The sequence below is a fragment of the Manacus vitellinus genome, unplaced genomic scaffold (genome assembly GCF_001715985.3).
Source record: "Manacus vitellinus isolate BGI_N305 unplaced genomic scaffold, ASM171598v3 scaffold_6_pilon, whole genome shotgun sequence".
Lineage (NCBI taxonomy): Eukaryota > Metazoa > Chordata > Aves > Passeriformes > Pipridae > Manacus > Manacus vitellinus.
This window is the reverse complement of record NW_021940750.1, coordinates 33,002,543-33,024,638: the sequence shown is the minus strand read 5'-3', so window position 1 is coordinate 33,024,638 and position 22,096 is coordinate 33,002,543. Positions and strand designations below refer to the sequence as shown.

Below are 22,096 nucleotides of genomic sequence, written 5' to 3'. Positions count from 1 at the left end.
AAGTTTCAGACATTAGTGTCATCTTTGCACTAAAATTGGCAATTATGGTGATCAACTTGGTCAAATTCAGTTTAAAAAGGCTTGTGTAGACAAGCCCTCTGGGGTGGAGCACTCTGAAATGCAAAAGTTGTTCTGATGTCTGTTTATTTTACTGTAATAGAGAATAAAATCTAGCTGTTTTGAAAACCCTTATTTGAATCCCACAAACTATAATTATGTTGCCAAGAGCTTTTTATGTGATTTTTCTTTTTTTCCAAAGGCCCCTCTCTTGCTACACATTGAGGTATGAATTATTCATTTCTAATGTGTCTGCTGGGCTGGAAGAGCAATATTCTTGCTTCTAATTGTAGAATAGGTGTGGTTGGTACACCAAAACTACACAAAGCCACCCCACTTAACTTCAGGTGGACTGAGTTACCAAATGCTGTAGAAACATAACTGAAGCTTGTGAGTTGTTTGGGTCAAGGATGGTTAGAGCATAACAAAGCAGTGATGGCAGTTGTGACCTCTGTGCGGTGTTAGGAGATGGCAGCCTATTGGAACAGTGGTGATACCAATTAGATGGTACTGAATAATGTTAGTGTGTGCTTGTATGTAATTCTCTTGCTCTCTTTCTTACTAGAGATGAAGATTTTTGTGTGAGCTCTGTCCTAGCATCGGATGTAATACATGCAACTCGTAAAGACATCCCTTGTATATTCAGGGTATGGCAACCAATTTACTCATGAATGAAATGCAAGTTGAATACCAGTGTTTTGAGAATGGCATACATTATCCATATATAATGTTGATTGAGTTATGCAGAAGTGTAAGAATTTACAAGGGTTGCTGTGTAGAGGAACAATATGGTGGTACTCATATCTGAACTGTAAAGAAAAAAGTTCTCCTTCTTTCACTGCTTCCTTGTATAAAAAGTTTGGCTTTTTTTATTTTCTTGATTATAATTCAGTATGTTTTGTCTCTTCTTGCATTGGTATTACCAGATTCTGTTTTTTCTTGCTTAGCTTTGGACTCTTGCTTTAGGAACTGATGCTGTAATAGAATATTCTGAAGCTGGGTTGTGCTCATTGATTCTAGTCTGCTGTGTATTATCTTGTATTTAAGAAATACATTTGAAATTTCAGTTTCTTTAATTACGTATTTAAGTACAGTAGGAAAAAATAAAATAAGAGAAAATAATTAGCTGATTTAGGTTCTATCTGAATGCTGTATTTAGTTTTTAACAACAGGAACTTCTTTCCTAGGTTTTATGTGAATTACATTTAATCTGGAATTTTAAAATTTAGAGCAGAGTACATAGTAGCCAGTATCTATAATCCCTTGCATTTGAATACAGAAACTCACTGTTTTCAACATCTCTGATCCTCAGTCATTTAGAATCAAGTCAGTGAAACATGGAAAGCAAAGAGCTGACAGTCACATGCAGTCCCTATCATTTGGTCCTTTAGGGTTTTACTTAGGAAATGTCTTTGTACTTGACTGCCTATGTGTCTTTGCTTTTCTGCTTTTTTCTAGAAATATTTTCTGCAGTGGAATTTTATGCTTTAGTTTACTACTACCTTTACCTTAATTTTCCTCTTACATGTTTCTGTTTTGAGTTTTGTTGGTTTTTTTGTTTGTTTGTTTGTTTTTTAATTTCCATCTGCCTGCTCTCTTCTTAAATTAGCAAATGTGGAATACTGTGGGAAAGAGCTTCTGAGGAGAGAAAATATGCTATGCAGAATGGTGGTTCATTCGTTTAAGAACAAGGCATCCATACAATTTAGCCTGCCTGACTTGCTGCTCTAATTTCTGCCTGCAGTTTTTAAGTGAAAGAGCATCTAAGAAAAAAATAAAACTTCTGTCAAATATCCGCATGTAATAATACTTGTAGAGAGAGACATTACAAAATATCTCCATGGTTTGATCAGATTATCTGCTGCTAAAGAGATCTGATAAATTAACTGGAAGCCTGGTGTTAGAGTAAATCCATTTAGATACCAGAGGAGATGCTGCCAAAGTCCACCTCTTTTTCTTAGTTTTATGTCCCCCTTCAAAAGAAGAAATTTCTAAATCTGGAAACCATTAATATCTGGTGCAAGAGTCTCTTTTCTTAATTTCATTTAATTCTAGATTTGCTTCTTGCTAACATAAAGACATAGAGTAGCTTCTACATAACAGTTAAAACTGTTACTTCATGTAATCTGTGTAAAAATGTAGTCCTTCTTTCATATGTGCCATATAACATAACACATTATGATATTGGCGGCCCACCAAAGACAGATTTTCATTTCTTCTGGATCTTTCACCAGCAGAAAGCAATACCAGAATGCTGCCAAACACTAAAATGACCTGTGACCACCTCTGACCCCTCATGAATTCAAGAAGAGGAAGGACTTGTCTCAGACTCCAACATTTCTACTTGGCAACCAGTTTTTAAAGCTGGATGTTGGGCTGTCCTGCCATTTAGATACTGCAGTCTGTATTGGAGTGTTTCCACAGCTTAGCAGTTTGAGTTAAGAAATCTTGAGTTTCCTAGCAAATGCTGGATTTTTGTATGATGAATAATGCAAGGTATATGCATATGACTTCTCACATTTTTTCCTGCATTTGACTATATGTAAGATGCCACCTTCAAAAGACTGAGAGGAGTAATACATGGTGGTACTTCAAAGGGAAAGCCTTAGCTGGAGTCTGGTTTGGTTTTGTTTTCTAACTTAAAAATATTATCCATTATGCCTAAATCTGTCTTTAAAATAATAATGCCTAGTTACAGTTTAGACATGAAAAAACTCTATGCAGAGTAATAAGAGCTGTGAACAATCGCAAACTACTTGGTTTTTTTCCTACCTCCCTTCGCCTTCATCTTACTTCTGGAGTCCTGTCTTTGATATCCTATTGTCCCAGGTTTATTTTCAGATATATTTTATGTTTGACATGAGTGTTATTGTGCAGTTCTCTCTTTTCAGGAAATATGTGTGTTGCATAACCACATTATCCACCTTTATGATGATTTTCTTACGAAAGCATATAGGCTGAAGGTCTGTTAATCCATGTTACACCCTTCAGATTTGCCCTTTTGCACTTTTTGTTACTTTTTTCTGTGACAGAAAGCATAGTTCCCATGATCTCACAAACCCTTCAAGCTCTTCATGCAGGACACAGAACTAATATTAAGAATTAGTAAGTGCATACTTCAGGCAACAGAAGTTCCTGGATAGTTTTTTTCTGTTTAGAATGCATTCTGCTTTGAGATCTATAGGATGTTTTACCTAGGGCATGTAGGAGAAGGCAGACTTCGGTCTCAAACATCGCTTTCCACCAGAGCTTTGAATGCAGATATGATGAGCTCCTCCCCTTGGACAAATATTTTGAAAATTAAGTAGCAAAATCAAGATCTAGAACCGATCATAGCAATGCCTTTGGGTTTAAATGCATGTAGCTCAGAAGGCATGTGTGTCACTTTCAATAAGTTATTAAAATGTCATGGATAGGAGGGATCAGGACAAACTATAGTATGCTACTGAAATTCCAGTTCAGAGCAGGAAGGAACCTTTTACTGCCATGTATTGATTGTTGAAGGATAGGAATGCAGCATTCCTTGCCCTTATTTTAGGATCCAGAATGATTAAGCAAGACTGAGTACTTTTAAACAAAACCACTGTGTCTTGTGCAGTGGTTGTTTTTAGTTTGTTTCTTTGAAACACTGTGGCCGTTTTTACTGTGTTGTGCATCCCCCCCACGTACATCATTGCATTGTTATGAAAAGTATTTCATTTTCACAGTTCTGCATGACAAAAAGGGCTTTTATTACTCTAGCTAATTTCACTTTCTCTGTCTGTTAAAAGGTTACAGCTTCTCTCTTAGGTTTGCCTTCAAAGTCTTGTTCTCTACTGATCCTGACGGAAAATGAGAATGAAAAGAGGAAGTGGGTTGGAATCCTAGAAGGGTTGCAGTCTATCCTTCACAAAAACAGACTAAGGAACCAAGTTGTGCATATTCCACAAGAAGCCTATGACAGTACACTGCCTCTTATTAAAGCAAGTTTAGCTGCTGCTATTGTAGGTATGATTGTTTTAACTTTTATAAGTGTGTGAGGGTTCTTGGACCTTTTAGACGGAGCTTTTATGCTTCATAATGAGAGCACTGACACTTTGAAATAAATTCCTCAGCTGAACTCCTTCATAGGAATTTAATAATGGGGGGAAATGTTAATCTTGCATTGAGATTCAGATTTCTTCATCTACTTGGGGTAAATAATACTGTTTAATTGTTTAGCAGGTTGTTTTAGCAATATGGTATGTAGCATGCTTTTGACAGACTGTGAACTTGAACAAAATCGATTTGCTGCTGAAAATCTTGTTTGTCCAGAAATTTTTTCAGGTGTTCAAATCAAACAGTCTGTTTTGAAGACAAGATTAAGTGTAGCTGAATTAATAGCTCTTTTTTTTTCTCTTGGTTTAGATCGAGATAGAATAGCAATTGGTTCAGAAGAAGGACTGTATGTGATAGAGGTGACCCGTGATGGTAAGTTAGGCCATAATGCATGCAGTAATTACATACAGAATAATGAGCTCCATAACTTTTAGTGCTGCTGTAATATAGGTTGCTCAACAGCCTTTCATGTGTAGTAAGTATTAAGCACTCACTTAATTGATGAGAAGGAAAAGTGAATGTGAGATATAAGCACTAATTTGGTCATTATCATTACATTCAGTTGACTGGCTGAAATTAAAGGGATGAGTTACTGGGCATATTCTGACACATTCTCACCTTAACTGTGTTCCCACAGCAGGTAGCAAAATGTCTGAGCACCCAGAGCATGCACAGCACACACAGAGTTTGTAGACTTTCCATCAAAGCCTCCATGTCTCATTGTCTGTTTCTTCCAGAAATGTGACAACCACTCACATTCTCTTTCACACCGATGATGGCCAAGTGCTTCCTTGCTCCCTTCCATCATCTATTTCCTTAACTCCATGCTTCATCCTGAACCTGCTTTTTCCTTCCTGTTCTTAGTGCACTTTGCCTTCTGCTTAAGGAAAAATGGGATTAGTGTAGTCTGAAGTTCTTTCTGAAGACTCACAGTGTCCATTCCTTCCTTGACCTGCTGGTGATGCTCTTCATAGTGTATCCCAGGATTTTTTTGGCCTTCTGGGCTACAAGGGCACACTGCTGGCTTGTGGACAGGTTGTTGTCCAGCAGTGTCCCCCAGTTGTTCTCCACAGAGCTGTTTTCCAGGAGGTTGGCCCCCAGCCTGTACTGGTGCCTGGGGTTCTTCTCCAGATTGCAGGACCCTGCACTTCCCTTTGTTGAATTTCAGACAGTAACCACGGTGGTGTTGGATCAAGGGTTGGACTTGATGGTCTCGGAGGTCCCTTCCAACCCAGCTGATTCTGTGATTCTATAATTCCTGAGGGCTGGTCTTATCAGTGATTTCCTTGATTTCCTTTTTCAACGTGACTTAGTATGTGGCTATTTGAAAGCGGGATTTTAGTCATGCTAAAACTTCTATTTCAATGTAAAAGTAGACTAATGAATACAGGTTTTTAATTCCTTTGACTTCCAAAATTAAATTACATCAGGGATGTAATTTTAAGTCAAAAAGCAAAATGTTATCGCTTCATCTTGTTTAGAATAAGACATTTCCCAGTTCCAGGAGAAACTGCTTTATACATGGAGACAGCACATATTTGAAATTCTTTTTAGGAGTAATGAATGCCATTCCTTTGAGTAAGCTTCCAGTGGTCACCATTCTCTGAGTAGTTAGATATAAAGATAACTTGAGATGCAGATAATTCCAGAGATTCCAGTACAGCTTCCTGCATTAAAGAAAATTGTACGTCTAATTTGAAAGGTTATTTCATAAAGGAACAATTACCTGCATCACCGTGTCATGTGTAAATGTGAAAATGAATTGTCAATTTTGGTTTAAAGGTAAATGATATTTAGCAGGAGTTTTCTATGGCCAGTTCTGTGTGCTAATAGCATTCTTATGAATGGTAATCTCTTTTTCATTTTATGGCATTTGTAATTTTCAGTGTTAATTAACTGCCAGATGTTTATATCAAAGATTTTTGGTCAGAAGACCACTTAATTCTTGACAAATAAGCTAGAGCTGGAGCTAGAAAAAAAATCTTTTCTCTCTGGCAAAGTTCCAACAGCTGGTTATTTCATAGAATTTCTTCAGACATATCATCTGTTTGTGCAAGTGGAGGGATGCCACAACAGCACTTGGCTTTGTGATCTAAACAGCCAAAGTCTTGTTACCAAGTTTACAGAATTCGGTAACTTGGCTACGTTACTCAACTATTACTGAAAAAATGGCATATAATTTCCAGTTAATATTTCTCCTTTTTTTGTTAATTGTCATTTACAAATACTTTTAATGCATTCAGCTAACAGAAAATGAGTTATAATTTGATATAGATATGGCTTATGATTATTATGTTTCCTACCTTAGTATTTCCCATCTATTTGTACTCCATGAAATACTCATGGCATTCCTGAAAGTGCTTGTGCAGCCACGATCCCAAAAGAAGAACACATTGTACCTAACCCCCTTAGCTGACTCTAACCCAGCTTTAAAAAAATGCTTCAAACAGTGAAACTCCCCAGCTGCCATTGGCAGCCTAACTAGTCCTTGCTGTGGGGTAGCTTTTCCTGGTGCCTGTCCTAAACCTCTCTTCCTGCAGCTTAAACCCATTCCTTCTTATCCTTTCCCCATCACAGCATTTTTTGCCTTTCCATATAGGTGTTTTACACTCACTTACTGTACTGCTTTCTTATCTGGCTGAGAGATCTGCCTGCATTTTATTTCCTCAGTTATCAGCATTAAATACTTTATATTTCTTCTCATTGTATTCTGCTAATTTGGAATTCCTCTAAAATTTACTGAAGATGCCGATGTTTTCCTGAAGGTGGGACCCATTTTAGAAAATGTGGTATCTGACACTGGACACATGATATTATATAAAAATTATATAAAAAAATTTCTCCATTTATCCCACATGTTAAGCATCCTTTTCCCACAAAGTGTTGTTGAGACTTTTTATCAATAAATTATAAATTGCTTCATTGTTTGCTCTCTGAATTGATAACAGAGATTGAACACATGTAATAAGTGCTCTTCCTCACCTGGTACATGTCTGTGTTTAGATTCGTTTTCAGACATCACTGTGTAATACTGCAGTGTTTCCAGGCCTGATGCTTTTTCCTGTTTAACTTATGGCATCTCTTGTTTCCTTTGCAGTGATAGTCCGAGCTGCTGACTGCAAGAAGGTGTACCAGATAGAGCTTGCTCCCAAAGAGAAAATTATCATCCTCATCTGTGGTCGGAACCATCACGTCCACCTTTACCCCTGGGCCTCTCTGGATGGGTCAGAAGGGAACTTTGACATTAAGCTTGCAGAAACTAAAGGCTGCCAATTGATTACAACTGGAACACTAAAGAAGAGTTCTTCTACTTGTTTGTTTGTGGCTGTCAAGCGACAGGTTTTTTGCTATGAAATTCACAGAACTAAACCTTTCCACAAAAAATTCAGTGAAATTCAGGCTCCGGGAATTGTACAGTGGATGACAGTGTTCAAGGACAAGCTCTGTGTTGGCTACCAGTCTGGGTTCTCTCTGTTGACCATCCAGGGAGATGGACAATCTATAAACCTGGTAAATCCTAATGACCCCTCGCTTATCTTCCTCTCACAGCAGTCTTTTGATGCCCTTTGTGCTGTGGAGCTCAGTAATGAGGAATACCTGCTTTGCTTCAGCCATATGGGAGTATACGTCGATTCGCAAGGTCGAAGGTCACGCATGCAGGAACTAATGTGGCCTGCAACTCCTGTTGCCTGTAGTATGTATATGTTTTTCTGTTGCCATATCCCTGTTGCTGCTTTACTTGTCTAAAAATAGTCAGCATTGTATTCAATTTTGCTTCGGTTTGTCTTTGAATATCTACAGTTTAAATTTCGGTGAGTTAACAGACACGTAAGTTCTTCCTGATGGTAGTTTTGGATGTGGAGATCCTGGATGCTGCAAGAAAAGCTCTGTCTTGTTCAGGACACAGAGAATAAATAGCAGAATGCAAAATAATTTCTACAGACAGTAATCCTGGATGCAGGACAGTGCAAGACTACCTGTCTGTGAAATTCTATAAAGATTTTTGTTCCCCTAGAGAGTGTAAATATCTAGTTGTCCGTAGGATGTCTTCTGTGTCCTGTACTCAAAGTACAATAGAAAGCTGAAGAAGAAATGTAACTGCAACTCTAAAGGTTCATGAAGATAACAAGAGATAAAAATACTAATTTTGGCAGAACTGGTAGTACTTTTTCTCCTTTTGGCTTTATTTTTTAGGGGGAGAATTTCCAAAAATAGTGTAGGTGGAGGGTAATTTTTCAACTACTCTGCGTGTTTCAGGAGCATTGATTTATCAGCTAGGTAGGATAGAGGTTACATGCAGAGCATTTTTCAGTATTCAGTAGTCAAAGGCAGGTGATGATAAAACTGGGATTCCTATTTGAAGCTCAAATAGCAATTCAAAAATTTTGAATGATCAAAGGCAAGAAATAGCTTTTTGTTTAAACAGTGCAGCAAGGAGTTAGGTGCGTGTTGGTTTGATCAGGCCAGGCCATAATAGCAGTTTGTTTAATTTTAATTGTCTTGGACTGAAATTGTTTGCTTGCTTTACACTGACCTAGTTTTGTACAGAAGTCTGAAGGAAAGGCCCAAGGAAACAATGTAGTGGCAAATTTACTTTAAAACACCATTAGCTAAAACTAATGTTTCCTTTTCCTTAATCAGCTTTACAGTTTTAGGCATTTCAGCAAACTAGACTTGCTAGTTAATGGTCTTGTCTGTTATTATTAGAAGTGTTTGTTATAACCTTCTTGTATGTGCAATCCTGAGTGGCACTGGCCTAGGGCTGTTTTTGTAGAAAGAGCAACATTTTTCGCTGCCAAAGGAACCTGGATTACTTCCCTTTTCATTAGGCTTGTCCTCCATCCTCAGTCCTGGTGCCTGTCACTAGTGATGGTGGCTTTTTTTAACTTTCCCTTCAAGAGGTCATAAAATTACAGAATGGTTTGGGTTGGAAAGAATCTTTAAGATCATCTAGTTTCAACTCTCCAGCCATGGGCAGAGACACCTTCTACTAGACCAAGTTTCTCAAAGCCCCACCCAGTCTGGCCTTCAGCACTTCCAGGGATGGAGCAGCTTCTTCCACAGCTTCTCTGAGCAACCCGTTTGAGTGCCTGCCAGGAAAGAATTTCTTCCTAATATCCAATCTAAACCCACTCTCAGTTTAAAGCCAGTACTCTACATCCTATCACTCCATACCTGTGTAAAAAGTCCCTCTCCAGCTTGCTTGTAGTCCCTGTAGGTACTGAAATGTGCTATAAGGTCTCCCTGGAGCCTTCTCTTCCCTAGGCTGAACAACCCCAACTCTCTCAATCTGCCTTCATAGGAAAGATCATTGAAGTGGAACTGATTCTCCCCCTGTTATGGTTTCTACTGTGGTAAAGCACCATGTACAGAGGTTTAAGGGTACAGCAGAGAATTTGTCTCTGGGGCATTTGGTGCCCTCACACATGGAGAGGGCAGGGGCTGCACTCACACAGCTCTGTTATCCCGGGTGGCCTGTCTGGGTTGCTGCTACACCAGCTTGATTCTGTGCTGAGTCAGTGCAGATGTCGTGGGGCTGCTTGGCTCAAGTGCAGTGGAGCCAGCAGGTCTCCAGGCTGTAGCCTGGGCAAGCCCAGTGCAGACACTGACATGTCTCACTGGGAACCAGTCAAGATCTGGTCTAGCTCATCAGCTCTGACTCGCAAGTGCCAGCCTTGGCTACAAGCTGGTCAGGCAGAAGCAGTTGGTGTTTCTGCCTGATGCTCGGTTCTCTCCTTTGATTTGAACATCCAAGCCAACTGTGACCCCCTGTAATAAATACTTGACCATAAATCATTTTTGTGATACATATATATGATAGCTGTCCAAGGCTTTGTGTGAATGAATTTAATACTAGCACCACACCTTACTTCAGTTTTTCTAAGAAGATTTTGTGATGTGTTTAGTGTCCTTTTGGGTTATTTTCATTTTGCTTATTGAAGCATCTCTTCTCTATTAAATCCCATAAGTTTCTAGTAACTGCTCTTTACATCAGAACACAGCCTTTACATAAGCAGAAGCTCTAGAGATCTCCGCTTTTCTTTTGGCCTAAAATAAAGTTGTCTGATGATGCCTTTTATGCTTTAAGAAAAAAAAGTTGAAAAGAAAATGAGTTATGGGCTTTAAGCACTGTGACATTTTTATGTTAACCTGATGAAAGCACCCATACATGAATATCTAAAGCTAGATAATTGTTGGCAAAAGAGGAAGGAAATTGAGAACAGATCTGCATCATGAGTTCACGACCCAGCTCACAGATGGTGGCCCTCTCATCTCCTCTGCACACAGCAGATGTATCGTTAGTTTGCTGCTTCCGAAATGAAGTAATCCATAGAAAAGCTAGCTGCTCACTTCCTACCACCTAGCAAATTTGTATGCATGTGAAAACTTCAGATGCCATTTTGCAATTTCATGAAATGGCAGTGTGAAGGTTTAAAAATACTGGAAGGGTCAAATTTAAATCTTTCCATGATGCTGGTAGTTGTCATTAGCAAGTCTATTATCACAAAAAATTCTATTTGAAACTGGGGCTTTGAAACAGTGTTTTAAAATGTGTCTCGCACATAGTGGAAAACTTGTAAGTATTGAAATTTGCTCAAATATATGTCAGATCTGGACTACTGAAATGACATTAGGGTTTTCTGTTTGTTTTTAATCTGTCCAGGTTGCAATTCTTCTTATGTAACAGTGTATAGCGAGTATGGTGTTGATGTGTTTGATGTTAACACTATGGAATGGGTCCAGACTATTGGCCTGCGAAGGGTAAGTAATTTTCCTTGAATATTGAACTTAATTGGGCTAATTTCAAATGAGATGTTTCTTCATGGTGTATGCTGGGCTTGAGTTAATTCGCTGTCTCCTTCCTCAAAACAGATCAGACCATTAAACATGGATGGCACACTGAACCTCCTTAACTGCGAGCCACCGAGACTAATATATTTCAAGAACAAGTTTGCAGGTGAGCAAAGGGCAAGGGGAGAAATGGGGAACTGATATGAAGCTAACTGAGTAAATTTAACCGTGTTATTACCTTTGCATCGGATGAAATTTGTGTTGGATACATCTGGGTCAGTGTGTACCTGTATATGTGAAATGGCATTGTGGTATTACAGCAGGAGCTGGCCTCAGTGTACCAGAAACATCTGACAACAGCAAGAAGCAAATGCTTCGAACCAGGAGCAAAAGAAGATTTGTATTTAAAGTTCCTGAGGAAGAGCGATTACAACAAAGGCGGTAAGAATTTAATTGTGGCACATAACTTAATGTGTATGATGACATGCAGAGACTGGGAATGCTTATTAAAAAAAAATCACTCTGTTCTTTTAGGGAAATGCTTAGAGACCCTGAGCTAAGGTCAAAGATGATTTCTAACCCAACAAATTTCAACCACGTGGCTCATATGGGACCAGGAGATGGAATGCAAGTTCTCATGGACCTCCCACTGGTAAAATACATTTTAAAGGGAGAGAGATATATGTGCATTTGTTCTTGATCACAAAAACTGTGAAGATGAGCTGTATGGGCTTCAAGTATTATCTCTGTACCAAATTCTTCTTTAAAGCCTTTTGAGAAAGGTGAACCTTCCTGCTGTGTAATGCTTCTAAATCCTGTGCAAGGAAATACTGTTAGCTGGCTTATGAATGAGACACTGAATGAAACAGATATCACTGCCAGGAGCTTGTTAGTAGTTTTGTAAATAATCCGTCTCTCCTCCTTCCTTTTTCTCGTTTCTCTTCTTAAAATAACAGAATGAATTTCCTTTCCCCTCATCCTTTCGACATTCTGCTCTTGATATCACCTCCAACAGGCTTTGAGCACGTCTATCACATGAGCCCTATCTCTGCTGAATTCTCTCTCCAGAGTGACCATTCCTCACTGCAAGGCTCCCCTCTGCTTTCTTCCTCTTCCTGTCCCTCCTCTGCTTCCCTAGCAAGGGTAGGAGTAGCTACAAACTGTTAGGAACTGGAATGGTATGCTTGTGGCACTTTGCCAATTCTAGAGCAATAACAAGAGGGAAAAAACTAATGCTGTGGAGGTAACTAAAATGCATGTGAGTTGCAGTGCTTTCTAGCATTAATTTTATTTTGTATTTAACTAATACATCATTTTGTGAGCTATTTTAGTGTTAAGTCCACAAGGGGAAGACAAGTGTGAAGGTACATTTCTACATTCTGTATGTACCCTCCATTTCATAGCTGTTAGTCAGGCTTTCTCTTGTCTTTCTCAGATAGCCCAGATGTGGGTATGGCATTTGTTCTTTCAGCAGGAGGAGGAAGGAAAGCAGAGCTGTTGGTACAGTCCCTGCCCCTTCATATAGGGTTTGCTGGCTGACAGGTTCTAGTGGCTGCTATGGGGCTTAGTTTTTTCTCTGTCTTTCTCAGGGTTTGTGTCTGTTACTGAAAATATGTGGATGTGGTCAAGTAAGTTCAGTTTTTCTACCAACACTGGGTTGTAATAGCTTCAAAAGCACAGTAAAGTTTTCATGAGTAACAACTTCTCGTTGGATAGCCTTTGTTGCTGGCTAACAAGGTGTTTCATCTCAACTGTAGAGTGTCCTACCTCCTGCACAGGATGAAAAAACCTGTCCGTCTGCAGCAAACCTCTCACGGCAGCAGCAGCAGCAGAGAAACAAAACCTACATCTCGTGGCCCTCATCAAGTAAGGCTGGAAGGCAGCTTGTCAGTTCTGCACTGTAATCTGTGGCATCAACAAGAGGTGTAAACCTGCCTTTTTTCCTTTATTCCCTCCAGGTGGCAGTGATGTGGGAGTGGCCATGCCTTCCCGAAGTATGTCCGACCCTGACCAGGAGTTTGACAAAGAGGTAAAATAGCTTTTGTTAAACAGAGACTGGCGATATCCTGTTGACGTAGGTTGTTTTCTTTTTCCAATAAATTACATTTCCTAGGAAATATTTCATAGAGACGTTTATGGAGATGTTTTCCTTCCACAAATGTTTTTTTCCAGCCTTTAATATACGTTTGAAAGTTAGATATGCCAGCACAAAAGCAAAGCTGTGAAAAGATCTTTTTATGGTGATATTTTAAGAAGTATTATGTCTTGGATTAAGCTTTATAGGCAAGGCAAATTTGACTAATTGATGAAATGTCCTCAAAGCTCCTAAAATTGTTCTCTGGGCTATTAGCATAGAATAGCAAAGTAATATGACTCGTTAAGTAATTTTCTGTGCTGCCTTAAGGAAGACATTTTGTCATGTAACTTGAGAAGAAATCATATTTTAAAATATATAAAATTGGTTTTAGTAAGAGTACATGCCAGTAGTCACCAAACCAAAAGTGTCCAGGCTGTACAAAACTGGTGTTCTTGAATCTAAATAGAGAAGATATATGATTTTTGCTTCCTTGATTTATCATGTGTGTAGCTTCTTCCAAGCTTTCCTGAGGGACTGTCTGTGCAATTAAAGTGTTAGGAAAGAAAGTGTTAGTGGTCCTGCGAGAACAAACGCTTAGATCAAGATCTTTTTTAGTGCTTTTTGATACCCAACTGCAAGCCCATGTAATGTTCTGGATTTTTAAGCATGTTTTCCTGAAGCCAGACCTTTGCAGGATGCCTTAGTACACCCCAAGTCCAGAGTTCTGATTACAGTCATGTTCTGACTTCCTTTGTCACCTTCAGTAAGCTATTAAAAGCACAGGAAAATGGGGATCTCTAAACAGGCTTGATTTTCAAAGGTGATGATGATGGACTATGTTAGTTGACTTAGTTATTCTGCACATCCTTTCCAAATTCCATTATATTCCATGCTGTAAAAATACTTGCAGTTTGTAGGTACAAATGATAGATTCTAAAGGGGACTTTTTACAATCTTTTCTCTTTTGGTGTATCTTACAATATCTTGTGACTTTCTAAATGTTCAAAAATTGTAGTGTGAAACTGGAAAGAGGCTCTAATAACACCTTTTGGCTTTATACTTTTTTCCCTGTAGCTTTTGGCTTTATTGCAGCATGAACTGGATCATGTTAGGATAATCTTGTTATAGATGATCTTATTATTGTTCAAGCCATGCAAAATCTTGTGAACAGTGTTCTCGAAGGATGTTACCTTTCAATCTATTTGCTAAATATATATTTCCCTTTCTTGAAAATAACTTGCTGCAATGGTACCAGTTTTTCCTGTGCAGTGTTTCATTAGCTGTGAATGTGTGCAGTGCTCAGAGTTGTAACTCACCAAAATAGTGGGAATCTTGCCAGCCATCCTGTTGAAGTGAGACCAGGCTGTGAAGGCAAATATCCAACAACTAATCTAACACTGGGGAAATAACTGTGGATAGTCTTTATTAGATATTGACGTAGGATGTATCCAGTAAGTCTGTTCTGTTTCCAGATCTCCAGCCTGATTCTTGGCAACCTTCACTCTTTTGTCGGGCACTTCACATGCTTGTTGCTGTTTTGTAGACAGTTCACATGCTTGTTTCCTTCCTTCTCACCAAACTGAGGATGATTTGACTGTAATTGTTTACATGTTTACATGGGTAGATTAACCTCCTCTGGGGCTATAAAAATTACCTAGAAATTGCAGGCTGGTAAGTTCTGAACAACAGTGAACAGACAGATGCATTCCATCAGGAAAGTTTTGCAATGGCTAACAGAGAGGAGCTGGAGATGTAGCGATTTCCACATACTTTACCATAATTCCTGTTACGTCAGAAGGTCACCTTTGGGACTACACTACAGCCTGTTGATGATAATGGAAGTACTTGCATGAATGTTTAACTATGAAATTAATGTAATGCACACTGCTTCGTAGGTGTTGCTCACCCTAATTTTTGAGTACCTTTGAAAGCTCTTGAGTATAAAGAATTCACTTTAAGTAAACATAATTTTTTTAATGTTTCTCGTTAACAGCCTGATTCAGACTCCACCAAACACTCTACTCCATCTAACAGCTCAAATCCAAGCGGTCCCCCAAGTCCCAACTCTCCTCATAGGAATCAGCTTACGCTAGATGGACTGGACCAGTCAACCTGTGACGCATAACACTACCGCTCTCACCATTCCAGCTCCGGTCATCCACTACTCCATGGTATTCAAGAGCAGGGCAAAGCTGACTCAGATGCTAGTGCCAAGACTGACACAGACTCTCTAGTGTTGTACAAGAATAATTATATATCCAGATTGTAGATACAAACTATTGAAATGAAGAAAATTCTTTACTAATAGCGATCAAGCTTTTTATGCAGAATTGTTCACTGCTCAGCTATGGTTGGTTCCTTTCTGCACAGCTGTGACATGGTTTTATTGCATAGGAGCATTTAAGGCCACCAGTAAATAGTCTTATTCTTATGGTGAAAGAGAAATAGAGAGAGATACTGATAATGTTGCTACAATATCAGGAATATTATTTTTCTATAGAATGATGTAATGTCTGATTAGCAGGAAATCCTTTTAGACAGAATTTGGACCTCTAAATAGGAAATGTGAGCAGGTCTAGTTACATCCTCAGATGAATACACTTTTCCCTTTTTCCCATAACTGTTTGTTTCCTAAATCTTAAGGAGAATGCTAGGAAGCTGTAGGTCATTTCCAACATCACCAGGAAGTCAAATGAAAGCTGGTTATAGTTTTGTGGCCTTTTAAATCATTTAGCCATTACATATACAGCTGCATAACTGTCTTTCTATCTTTCTACCAACTTTTTAGTCTTGTACATAGGACTACTGCCAGTTATCTCTTTACCCATTCCCTGCTTTTTAGTCCTCATCAGTCACTAGTCAGGGCTTTTAAAATACTGGTAATTACTGCTGTGAAAAAAAAAAATTTTACTCCTAGTTCCTGCCTATCTCCTCCTGAGAAGTTGTTTCTCCTGGGTTTTTTGGTGTAAGGACACACTACGCTGTTTAGCTAGCAAGCCTTCTCGTGGACGCATTGCCCTCGAAGTCTGCCTGACCTAAGGGACTATATCGCACTAAAACATCAGTCTGCTTTATTGGCTACCAAAGTGGAACGTGAAGGATGTGTAACTGGGGGTGCTGCTTTTCTCATTAACTGTATCCTCACCTGCATGAAGACCCCATGATTATTAATCAAGTATTGATCATGTAGAAAAATGCACAACACACTCCTGTATATTTTGCGATGGCCCACGTGCAGTGATGTTTTGCGTGTATATTTAATCTCATGCTTCCATGTATTATACATTTAGTAATCAAGGATTTGTGACCATGTTTCATTAAAAGCTTGTAATTAATTCCGTGGCTGGCATATCCAGTTTGTCATTGTCACACTAGTGTGCCTTCTGTGCCAATTTTATGACAGTTGGATGTCACTTATTTAAAATTCGGTTTAAATGGGCTAATGATATGCCAATGGCTAATGTTCTTTTCTGAAACACTGTATAGGACGTGCACTTATCTTTAGTTTAAACTGAGTGTTCTAGTCAACATTTAATCCTGTTACGTTAAGTGTTCGACAGTACTTGCTCTTTTTCTCAGATTCTTGATAAAGGGGCTCAGTTAGAGCTGGACACTACTGCTTTGGGGGTTTTCTGGTTTTTACTTTTTTAATGTAAGTCTAAGTCTTTGTAATTATTGAATTGTGAGAACATTTTTGAACAATTTACCTGTCAATAAAGCAGAAGAGGGAGGTTTTAAAGTTCATAGTCGTCTGTCTTGACATCTGAAAACAATCTGCCACTGACACTTGCTTTAGTCTCATGGTAAATTCACTTCGTTCACATGGATGTTTTACATAAACTGAAAGATACTTCGAAGCTCTGTAGGCGAACACTACGAGAAAGGTGCAAGTTGCTGCAGGTAAATGAATGTTCAGGAGAGACAGAAGTCCTTTGGGTGGAATACAGTGTTAAAATGTTGTGCCCTCAGTTTGTGTTAGAGTTGTCATTTCATTGAGTCACTGGCCCTATTAGTTCCTTTTTAATCGATTTATGTGACTGCTTCCTTACGGCTGAAGCACAGTAAGGAGGCTGCAGGATCTATTCAGGCATCTTAAGGGTGATAAAACAATAAATATTTCTGACTTTTTGTCAAAGCAGTAGTCCCAAAGAAAGGCTTAGGAACATTTCAAGGATTGGTGTGTGAATGGTGCTGCCCCTCATATAGGGTGGGTTTTTTTTAAAGCTCCCTTCATGCTCTGGTATTTGAGCACCACAGAGCCCACTGTAACTAGAGCAGAGCAATATCTTCTCTAGTGTGTTCTGGGTAAACATCCCTCACCCATAATGGAGTGCCTGAATTGCTTCTTGGTTTGGCTCACCCTTAACAGGGAAGGCCTTAGTGGGTGTTTTGGACCCTGCTGTTCCTTTCCTGACCAAACCTAGCTGGGCAGACTGGGGCAGGTTGGCTTGGGAGAGTGCACCCATCCCATCCTGGGGATGGGGTGATAGCTGACAGGAGGTTTGAGGCTGTGTGCCGGAAGCATTCTCACAAGTATTCATGCTAATCAGCCTTTGACTTTTAAAAAAGATTTCTCCTGCTCTTGAGCTGATTTTTCTCTGCATAGTGAGGACTTAGGATGACAACAAAGTCTTTAATTATGGGGGTATTAAATCATAGCACTCAGCAGTGCCAGGGCTTGGTTATAATTTAAGCAGGAGAACGTTTCTAGAAAAATAAATTAATTGCTCATATGAATACATTATTCTTTTCTTTCATTTTTTTTTCTTCCCTCAAGTCTGGCCAAGCAGAATTCCTTCCCAAGTCCTCTACCACAGGCCTTTGCAAATCATCTGTTCCCTTGAGGATTCTGATTCTGGTTACCTAAAGAATCCTCTTGAGCCCTAAGGAGAACTTTCAGAAATGCAGAAATTCAGGATGTGAAATGGTCTTCTGACAATGCGCTTTCTTATCCCTGGAGGCTACCAGTCTAGGATCGAAAGTGAGGAATTGAGCTATGCAAGGAATTAGGATAATTTGGTCTCTGCCAGTTCCTTTGCTCATTCCATTTTCACAGAGGCATTACATCAGGTCCCAAAGCTGGGGTGATGGGCACACCACTCACCAGAACAAGTTGATCACTTCTAGCACAGACCTTCTCCTCGAAGCTGCGTACTTTGGAATACATCATGGTGTTCTTGCCACCCTAGACCTAAACTCATCTGCCACCACCTCTGTCTACAGAACAGATGTGCTGAGAATAAACAGCTTCCTAAATAGGTGCAATCTGCTGGAGGGGTGTGTGTAAACACTCACTTTATCTTTGCAGGGTAAGTGTTTAACTCAGGGAAGTCACGGGGGGGCTTCAGCACAGAAATGCTGGAGGTGCAGGCACCCTTGTTGTTCTGCACAGCACCAGATTGGGCATCCCTGGGAGAGAGCAGATGTGTAAAAACCTTAAGAGTAAGCCTAAAGCACTTGAGAAGCAGGAAAGTGTTTGAGGGAAGAGATGACTGTGGGAACTGCACTGCACCTTGAGGTGCAGTTAAGCAAAATATTAGTTAAAGGAAGGTGTTGCATGCATCCTGACCAAAAACCTTGCCTAGCTTATTTTAAAAGAAAAAGGAAAAAAAGACATGGCATTCTTGTATGCCAGGCTACTGGAACATCTCATGTTCCAGTTTGCACCCTGTCTGAAACAGCTCCAGCAGTCAGAAGGGAGGACAACCCAAAAAGCAGCAGTCACCTGCCCAGCCCTTGCCTTCCATTGCTGTGCCTTCTGTCCATTTGCACCCCTGAAAATGTGGCTCCCCTCTCAATTAACCCTTACAGCCCTGGGGCTTCTCACAGCTTGTGTGGCAAGAGCTGTGGCTGCTGCCACCCTCTCCCAGTGCAGGGCAGCCCTTCCTATGGGGTGAGAGCTGCCCCCTGTGGCTAGGACAGAAAGCACAGTGATTGGAAAGAGCCATACGATCTCGGTGCTGCCTTGCAGATCTCAGTGCTCCCTTGCAAAGCCTCCTAAACATGTTTCTGGGGACGGGGTGACTATGAGACCGGGCATCAGCTGCAGGGCTGGTGCGGGATGCCTGGGAAAGCCAAATGGTGGCAGAGCATGTCCCAGCGGTGCCTGAAGCTCCGGCCAGCGTTGCCGGCGGGGTTAGCTGAGGACAGGAGCAGAAGACAGCAGGACGTGCTCAGCCAGCGGAAGCTGCAGTGCTGTGCTCCAGCCAGAGGAGGAACATGGACTCAGGAATGAGCCCCTTCCCTGTCCTTGCAGCAAATATTTTCCCTGCTCCCCAGTAAGCTGCAGCACTTTTTTGTCATCTGACTGCACAGGTTCATGCAGCTTTATTGGTTGCTTTCTCATAGATAAAACCCTCAGATTTTTTTCAGCATCGCCTGCTTTCCCATCTCTTACGCAGTCCCTGCGGTCCCGTGAGGACGGGCAGTGCAGAGCCCTGTGTGCTGATGGAGGAGATGGCCAAGACTCAGCTGTCACCCCGCAGCGCCTTGGCCAGCTCCTGCACTCCGGTGAGACCAGTCCTTGCCAAACGCCCTCCCTTCCGCTGCTGCTACCTCCTGCTAAAAAGATTTTTAAAAAGAAATTCAGTGGACCAAGTCTGTCTTTAGGTTTGGGAGTATTTTGAGCACTGTGCCAGTCTGAGTCAGGGTTTGCACAACTTCTGTGAGCTGCTGTATCGTGCAAAGGGAAGGAACAGTGATATGAGTTGGTGTCCATTAATAGTGTGCAAGTTGCTTTTTCTCTTAAGATCTAGGGAAGGAATGATTCCTGAGGTCTTGCCATTGACACTAACGCATTTTGAATTAGTCTGTCCCACGGGGAACCCCTGACTCTCAGGACCAAGAGCAAAACAAAGCCATTAGGTGCCGCGCCGCGCACAGCCTCGGCAACCACCCATTTAATATGCTGCTTACCAAAGATGTCTGCGAATTAAATTCCTTGTTTAGGCAGGATCCCGGGAGACACTATTACGTACCAAGCCCCTTTGCCTTGCCCTGCCTGCACCGCGGGCTATCTGCGTGCGCCGGTGCGCGGAGTCGCGATCATGGATACAGCTGTTTTTCTCGGCAGCTGTTGGTCCCCGGCGTCGCAAACTGACTCTGGTGCTTCGGGTTTTTTTTTTTTTCCTGCAGAGCTCCCCCCTCCCTGCGGTGCGTTCTGTACGAGCGAGCGGACGTGGCTCCTGACGGAAAAGTACAGACTGTGCTCTGCCCGCGCGCTGACAAAAATTGATCTCTACTTTAATTAAAGCCTCTATTGTAAGTGACCTCGAGCTGCTAATGCATTTTAAAAATGAAGCTTCGCCAACAGCAAATCCATACACCCCAACACGGAGGGGTGAGCAGGCGGTGATCCGTGCCACAGGGTGGGCTGCCTCACCTGCTGTGCGGTCGGTGATGTGTCCCAGGAGCCTGTCCCACTGCACGGCCACACGCCTGACCGTGGCTCACCCTGAAATCCCAGGGTGCCCGGGTGGGACGCAGAGCTGATGTCCTTGGCTGCTTGCAGGGGAAGGACAGCATCCTGCCCCCATCCTGTGCAATGGTCCCTGTTGCCAATGTCTTTTCCCTTCCCCAGCATGTGGCCACAGGATACTCTTACCTCTTCCCTTCAGCACACATCGCAGGGATGCAGCCACCGCGAGCCCTCATAACCCTGGAGTGAGGAGCCCAAACGTAGCCAGGGAAGGAAGCAATTCACTCCGGATGTGAGTGAATTCACACATTGTGTGAATCCGAGGGATTCCCTGGGGGATGGCCCTGAGCCCCTTCTTTGCACGGGGCAGCGCCGGTGTGATGGGCTGCCTGGTGCAGCGGCCTCCAGCGTGCAGCGCTGCGTCGGCCCAGCCCTGGAAAGATAACTCGTGTATATGTGCATTTAAAGGCTTGTGAGCTGGAGGAGACACAGTCACCTGCAATGAACTGATGTGAAAGGGGAAAAAAGAGGAAAAGGCTCTCGCAGGCAGAAAGTATGGATGTGGCTGCCTCCCTCCCGCGTAGCGAGACCCAGCCGCGGTGCGGGGCCTGCGGACGCTGCGGCTGCTCGCACAGGCACCATGGAAACATCTCGGTGCCAGCGAGCAGCGCTCGGGATGACCGAGCTGCACCGCGGCCGCACCGAGCCCCCCGGTACCGGGTGTTGTCCGGCCTCCTGAGGTCTGTGTGAGGGCTCGGGCTGGCGGTGTCTCCCTTGGGTTCACATCATATGAGTGACTGAAGGGGTGAGCTTTTTGGGTCCTGTCCCCGGGTCACTGCTCCCCACAGGATGCATTTGTTGTAGAACCATGGGATGGTGGGACTTGGATATTCCTAACCTGCCAATATCAGCCGCCGCCTGCAGCAGCCGATGGCTTCCTCTGCTTTTTGACGTGCCCGGTGACCATTTCATCCAGCACCAAATGCCTGACAGACGCAGCAGAAACTCCTGCACAGGCAAGTTGCTTTTCATCCCAGTACTGCCAGCGGGGCACCCTCGGGAGAGGCGTGCATGGCGAAATCCCAAGGGTGTGCCCTGAGCACAGACCTCCTCCCAGCCCCGGCTCTGCCCCGCTTGCAAAGTCACGGCAGCAACCAGGAGCGCGGAGATAGCCTCGTTCCCTGCCTGGCTCGTGTTTTTGTCCCGCCTGCTCACATCGCCTGTTTCCAGAGGCCTCTCTATGGGCAGGGGGGCAGCAGGGCTGGTCTCACCACCACATGCTGCCTGTTGCCCTTCGTCAGGGCTCTAATGCGTCTAACGATGAATTCCCAGGCCTTTGAGAAGGGATTATGTCTTCCAGAGACTAGAACAAAATATAATAAACTTAAAATAGCTGCTTCCTTATGGAATATGCCAACAAGCCCTACTGAAAACCCAGTAGAGTGTGAATTTGCATACATTTGCATACATATCCATAATTTCAGCCTCACCCATCAGACCTGCTCCATAATGAAGAACCGCCTGACATTGTGGGCAGCTGAGGGTGTTTGACACATGCCAGCACTAACAAGGCCCCTCAGTGCCACTGCCCCGACCCTTGTCAGAGCTGGGCTGATGTGACTGTCTCCAGCCTTCAGGTGCCTGCCTCCCTCCTGGGGGACCCCTGGCACCAAGCC

The 22,096-nt window shown here is 42.0% G+C and overlaps 1 protein-coding gene across 2 annotated transcripts in view; it reads left to right on the top strand.

The window, feature by feature from the left end:
* The window catches only part of CDC42BPB (CDC42 binding protein kinase beta), a 64,759-nt gene extending 48,014 nt beyond the window's left edge, over positions 1–16,745 (top strand). Inside the window, exons 26-37 of one of the 2 annotated variants that reach the window (XM_018082179.1) lie at positions 623–704; positions 3,828–4,044; positions 4,444–4,506; positions 7,232–7,828; positions 10,799–10,896; positions 11,008–11,092; positions 11,247–11,367; positions 11,461–11,578; positions 12,516–12,554; positions 12,684–12,792; positions 12,885–12,955; positions 14,997–16,745. In XM_018082179.1, coding sequence (XP_017937668.1) covers positions 623–704; positions 3,828–4,044; positions 4,444–4,506; positions 7,232–7,828; positions 10,799–10,896; positions 11,008–11,092; positions 11,247–11,367; positions 11,461–11,578; positions 12,516–12,554; positions 12,684–12,792; positions 12,885–12,955; positions 14,997–15,128 — 1,732 coding nt within the window. In that variant the 3' untranslated portion in view covers positions 15,129–16,745. The remainder of the gene's footprint in view (positions 1–622; positions 705–3,827; positions 4,045–4,443; positions 4,507–7,231; positions 7,829–10,798; positions 10,897–11,007; positions 11,093–11,246; positions 11,368–11,460; positions 11,579–12,515; positions 12,555–12,683; positions 12,793–12,884; positions 12,956–14,996) is intronic. The other variant, XM_018082181.2, reaches the window with a different exon arrangement.
* The last annotated feature ends 5,351 nt before the right edge of the window (positions 16,746–22,096 follow it).